The 6,000-nt window shown below is 34.1% G+C and overlaps 1 protein-coding gene across 2 annotated transcripts; it reads right to left on the bottom strand.

The window, feature by feature from the left end:
- Nucleotides 1-173: 173 nt before the first annotated feature.
- On the bottom strand, nt 174-3,401 carry LOC145631748 (transcription factor bHLH104-like). Of its 2 annotated transcripts, XR_014112417.1 has the most exons (7): nt 3,143-3,401; nt 2,202-2,282; nt 2,003-2,083; nt 1,800-1,877; nt 1,320-1,482; nt 487-905; nt 174-363 (listed from the first exon to the last, which is right to left on the bottom strand). XR_014112417.1 is itself a non-coding variant. In XM_081683915.1 (6 exons), exons 1-6 carry the CDS (start codon nt 3,232-3,234, stop codon nt 654-656), a joined length of 747 nt encoding a protein of 248 aa, XP_081540041.1. In that variant the 5' UTR covers nt 3,235-3,401; the 3' UTR covers nt 455-653. The 2 variants fall into 2 exon arrangements, 1 of the variants encoding a protein (XP_081540041.1); XM_081683915.1 differs by lacking the exon at nt 174-363 and having other exon boundaries at nt 455-905.
- Nucleotides 3,402-6,000: the final 2,599 nt, after the last annotated feature.

A 6,000-nucleotide genomic window follows, 5' to 3' on the forward strand; every position in this document is an offset into this window, starting at 1 on the left:
CAAATAAATTTTATATATAATTCTTGCCGACCAATCTGTATGTCGGAGTTCTTGAGAGTTGACATCAAATGATACAAAAATAATACACTTGGGTACACCTACCTTTTAAGTAAATTCGTATGCAATAATAAGAATTCGTGACCTTCCCTCCCCCATACAAAAAAAAGGTCTTGGATTTTTTTTTTCTAAAATATGACTTACATCACCTATGTAGCAGGGAATGTGGAAGGAATGATTGTTTCAGGTCAATCAAGCTTGTATCAGTCTAAGCAAAGGGAAAAAAATGAACAGGTTTATGACCATATTTGATCCCGCTGCAAAAGCTCCTGGTTTATCAGGAGGTGAAATCTCGATGATAAGAATCTAGACAGCAAAACAAGCAGAGAGAAAACAGCAGGATTACATTCATACGAAATAAAAAAAAAAAAAAAAAAAAAAAAACACACACAGGAAATAAACAATAGGAGTCTTAATTAGTGTACTTACATAGTCTAGCAACACTCTACGGCGTTTAAGCCATGAGCCTCTGGCTATTCGAATCTAAATTAAGGAAGAAACAAGTTCACCAACATTATATACATTCAAATAAAGAAAGACAAAACTTGAGACAAATGACGCAGAGTTCTTGTTGAGAAGAAATCTTGCACATCCACTTAAGCAGCAGGAGGCCTGAGTTCATGGTCACGAGAAGTATCACGAGTAGCCGGTGGTAGATAATGCCACATAGGGTACATACCATAACCAGGGTAAACAGCCATCTTATTTGGTCCAGCTTGATAGGCCGGTGGATAAGGAGGAATCATTCCAGGACCAGGCATGCCAGACATTGCTTTCATATGCAGTTCCATCTTTTCTTTTTCTGCCCTCAATGTCGATTTCTCATCACGAAGTTCATTCTTTTCGGCCTATAGTAGGAAGCTAAGTTTAAGAACAGCAAAGGAGCTACTAAAAAGTAAAGATAAAAACATATGGTAATATGATGATTGAATGAAGTCACAAAGACTCTTGTAAAACATGGGTTATACAAGATTTTTGTAACCTTTTATTGCAACTTCGTCTTCAATTATAAACTTATAGATGACTGAAGAAATAAGCTATCATGCAATGCTCCAAGCATATATAATATGTGAGTAGGGAAAATTAAAGTTAGATAAGCTTCAAAGTCTTGAATCTCAGAAGATAAAGGATTTAACTAGAGAAGATCCACAAATGGAATTCCATGGAAAAGGTTCCGATATTCTAACAAAATATGTGTCCAGAACTAGCTTAGAACAAACTTGACAAGAAGCTTCAAGTAATAGGGCAAAAGAAGTATTCACCTTTAAACTTTCAATTTCCTCTTGCAGCTTTTTATTCTCATCTTTAACCTCCTGATTTTCGATCCTCAACTGCTTCACAATTCTTATAGCATCAGATAATAAAGCCAATTTGTCAGCTTTGGCAGCCCTTCCAGGTTCCAAAACTGAGCTCAGGTTTAAAAAGCTGCAGGCAGGAAGTAAAATGAAACTCAATATGGTTACCACCATAATATATATCCCTAATATGTCAATTGAGGTGGTGTTAATTCGAGGGGTTAGTAATGAATCTTTTGTGTAATTTGGTGAAACAAATCCTACTTAGATGTCTAAGGTAATACGAAATACTGTGTAATGAAGATGTTATCAAGCGCACTGTAAAAGCTTTGTACAAACAGATGAAAAAATACATCTTCCATACCATGCATCACTTGTTTAATGTTCAATTGCTGAATACAAAATGCTAAACCTAAAAAAATTATGCAGAATAAGCAGATTGCATGCCTGTCATTCAACTTTTCCCGTCTTTCTCTCTCACGGCATGCTTTAGTCTTTGTATTGCTGTGGACAGCAGAACGTCCCCTGCAAATCAAGAAGAAGATATTAGAGTTAAGTGATATTACAGTCCAAGCAATCTGTTGATCTGAGCAAATTTTTCGACATAACAACATGAAGCAATAGCAGTTGTCACTGATAGCAAATTCTACCTTTTCTTAGGGCAATCCAACTCAGATTCTTGTTCTTGGAAAGCACTACTTGTCTGTGAAAAGTCGATTTCTATGCAAGAACTGCAAGGAAATTTCTTCAGAGTAAGATCATATGACTGTGAACTGAGTTCAGAAATTAATCTAAACCATCTATTATACATGATAAACTAGATCTTATGCAGTAAAGGCAAAGTAACACCTTTTCTTGGGTCGTTGCCTCTCAGATTCTTGTTCTTGTATCATACTTCCTGTCCTTGAAAAGTCAATTTCGATGCTGGAACTGCAAGAAAGATTTCTCTTAGTTAAGAATGAATCACCATGATTTGATCATGAAAACATCATCTAATCAAAACTTAAACCAAATCCATATACAGTTAGAAGCTTAAAAATAATCAAATTACTTGTGCCTAATCAAGATTTTTGGTTAGCATTATCCATCTTCAAACACCTTTACTGCTTTACTTTCCTACCAAACTCTTAATTATAGTTAGTTAATCAAAGAATTATCAATCATAAAGCTAAGTCAAATATTCCTATATACCTAGAATCATCAAGCTGCAATTTTTGCTAATCTTAAACTAAAACACATTTTAAATAAAAGTAGATGTCCCCTATAAATCAATGGTACATGTTCTAATATGTTCACCAAACTCACAAAGCGCATGATTAATAATCTCAATAGTCATTTTATCTAGCTAATAGAGAGCATAAAGGCAATTGTAGACAAGATTCGATCTCGGGTTTTACGTTTTGACACCCACCCCCATCCATCCACGCGCACACAAAGATTTTAGCCAACTAAACTAGTTCGCATCCACATAATCATCAAAATACTTACTCCCAATAGTTATAATGAGAAGAAAGCGTAAAGTTCATCATATACAAGAAGCAAAGGTTACTTGGAAGGAAGAAAAATTGAAACTTCATCATAAACCAATTATCCCTTAATTAATCAAATACAACCTTTTCTACTTCAATCTTCTCCAATTAAGTCGATTAAGCAAAAAAATGAAAAATAATTATTTCCCACCTAATTCTTAGCATGAAGAACTAATTTAACTAAAATTAAATTAAATCACCAAATGAGTTAAAATAGAGAAATTAAGAAAATAAAGGGTATTTCATAAAAATTGAAATTACCTGGGATCAACCCAAGAAAAATTAGGGGAAGCAACATCATCAATAAAATAATCAAGGGGTAGATCCCAAGCAGTATCATCAAAAGAACCCATCTTTTTGAATTGGGGTTACAGCAGAAAAATCAAATTAATCACTGAAAAAAATCCAGAATATTTTACTGAAGATTAAGTATTTATTTGTTCCCAATCATAAGGAAAGCAGAGAAAAATGACAGACAGAAGAAAAAGGGGGGCAGGAAGATGAATCAGAGATATGAGGGAAGAGATGGGAGGCCAGTTAGAATCTAACACGTGGTAGGATTTTGATTGGTGGGTGTTTTCAACGACAAGTGGAGCAAGCACTTCATTTTAGGGCCATAAAACAAAGTTAATTAAAATGTTTAATAAAAATTTAAATAGTTACAAGTTTGTCATTAGTGACATGGGTGATATAATGACAGATAGAAAATCTAAGATATAATTTCATTCTTTTCATTTGTTAGGTTTTGTGGTATATTACCTATGATCATCTTGGTGTTTGTTGTCTTGTTGAACTAATTTAGTTTTTTCGTATGCTTTAATGTATCGAGTTAACTGTCTATGCTTTTGAGAAGTTTCATTTGTTAAAAGAGGGTAATTATTATGTCTTGTCAAAGTTTTGCATTAACGTTGTCTAATCAAATTGTCAATTAAAACAAAGAGTAATAAAATGAGTTTAAGAATTGAAAGATATTCAACCTAATAATGTATACCTTCAAATGTTTTATTGTTGGTTTAAAACAGAGTACTTATATTACATAAGACTTGTATATCATGTGTATGATTAAAATTGTCTATAAATAAGTGTTTTAATTTGTGATTTGAAGTTTCTTCATTATTTGGTTTGTTCAAAACCTTACAAAAATAATCTAGTATTTCGCTTTTTATGTTTTTGTGAAGTGTAATTATTTAGCTAATGTCCCTAATGGGCCAATGTATACTTAGGCCCTTTAATTTGTCACTGCGTTGTATATAAACCGTGGCTAATAAGAATGAAGGCAAGGAAATAAAGTTTCTAACATGGTATCAGAGCCAAGTCCATGATATGAGACCCTATATGGCTAAAGTTCACTGGGTCAGCAGTAGGTCAATGTAAGAGGGGGGGTGGTAGAGAAAAGGTATTCTAGCCTGAAAAATCATATGAGACAAAGTTAAAAGGGATCTTACATGAGAGAGGGAATGTTGAGGAATAGACCTTCCAAGTATTACCACATGTAAGTGTCCCACAGTAGTTGAAAAATAGACGGTTAATCACTTTATTAGGTTATTAGGAGACTACTCCTCCTATAACCATTGGTTTAGAGATAGAACCTCCTTTGACTCGTGAAGTGAACTCTCTTTCTTGGGTTGCGGGTGCGGCCCCGACTTATATTTAACATGGCATCAGAGCATACAAAGCCGATAGGTTTTCATACACATGTTAAAAATAAATTCCTAGCAAAACCAACGAACAATTTTGTGTGGTAAGTAGGGCCTAATCCACAAAAAGATGACTATTCAATCTAACTTCTAAGAAATTGGAGAAACTAAATTATGTCATGAATTGGGATAGAAATGTAGTTTAAATTAAAATAGAAATAAAACAATTAATTAAAAACCTAGGGTTATGGTTCACCATGTTTATACTTCTAAATTTATCAAATATCAATAGCATTTTAATCAATCACAATTACCTAGAGCAATTGTTAAGCCTACGGTCGGGTCTTAACGCTCTCAATTCAACATATGTATGGTAGTTTGGTCGCTAACATACGTCATCAGAATAGGTAGTTTCTAAAAGTAAGGTCTTTCGATTCAAACGCTTATTGACAATCACAAACTCTTATATGTGGCCACCCACTATACGGGTTACTTCGCTAGTGTAATGAAAATTACTTGGTCAGTGTTAAAGGGGATACTTCGTCATTGTTATAGAGTTACTCGGTCAATGTTATAGGGGTTAGTCGGTCGATATTATAAGGGCTACTTAATCAATGTTATAGGGGTTACTCGGTCGGTATTATAAGGGTTACTTAATCAATGTTATAGGGGTTACTTTAAGTGGTCACACGGTGTGGCCGGCCGCACACAAGACGGGCTGATTTACAATAATTAATCAAACAATTGACCAGGTTGCAAGATATTAACAATTAAACACTATCAACTAGAGAAATCAATAATATCAATTAAGATTCATTATATAAACATGGATTCCCAAACCCTAGAAGTAAACTACTCTAGCATGAAATAAATAATTAAAACTAAATCTAAGGGATAGAACATATTTAAAAGCAAGAAATAGAAATAAATTACCTCGATTAATTGAAAATTAAACCCAAGAAGAATCCATGGAGATGCCATGAGAAACTAGGGTTCAAGAGAAAAGGGAAAATAATAATCCCTTAGAGTATTTATAGACTTCCTAAATTCTAATCTCAAAATAAATAAAGAAAATAAAGAAGAGTACATAAGCATAATAATAGGTTGAACGCTGATGGCGAGACAATGATAATGAGCTACCACGAATATATGGGCGTCTGATGGGCCGTGGGCACAACTCAGGCTAGAAAGGAAGCAAATTCGAAGCTTGGTCGTTGTTCGCAGAAGCTGCGGGCGCAGCTTGCCACTGGATAGCTTTGAACAGGCCATATTTCTTATTTTGATGGCATATAAATCCTATATAAATGTGATTCATCAAAATCATATTGAGATTGATTGTCATTATGTAAGTGATGCTATTCAAGATGGTATTATTTGTACTTCACATGTGAGAACGGTTGAGCAACTTCCAGATATCTTCACGTACGAAATCTCTAGGCAAGCGAAAATTTTTGTACTTATATTACTTGACAAGTTGGGCAT

Source organism: Chenopodium album, chromosome 5 (assembly GCF_948465745.1).
Source record: "Chenopodium album chromosome 5, dcCheAlbu1.1, whole genome shotgun sequence".
Classification (NCBI taxonomy): domain Eukaryota; kingdom Viridiplantae; phylum Streptophyta; class Magnoliopsida; order Caryophyllales; family Amaranthaceae; genus Chenopodium; species Chenopodium album.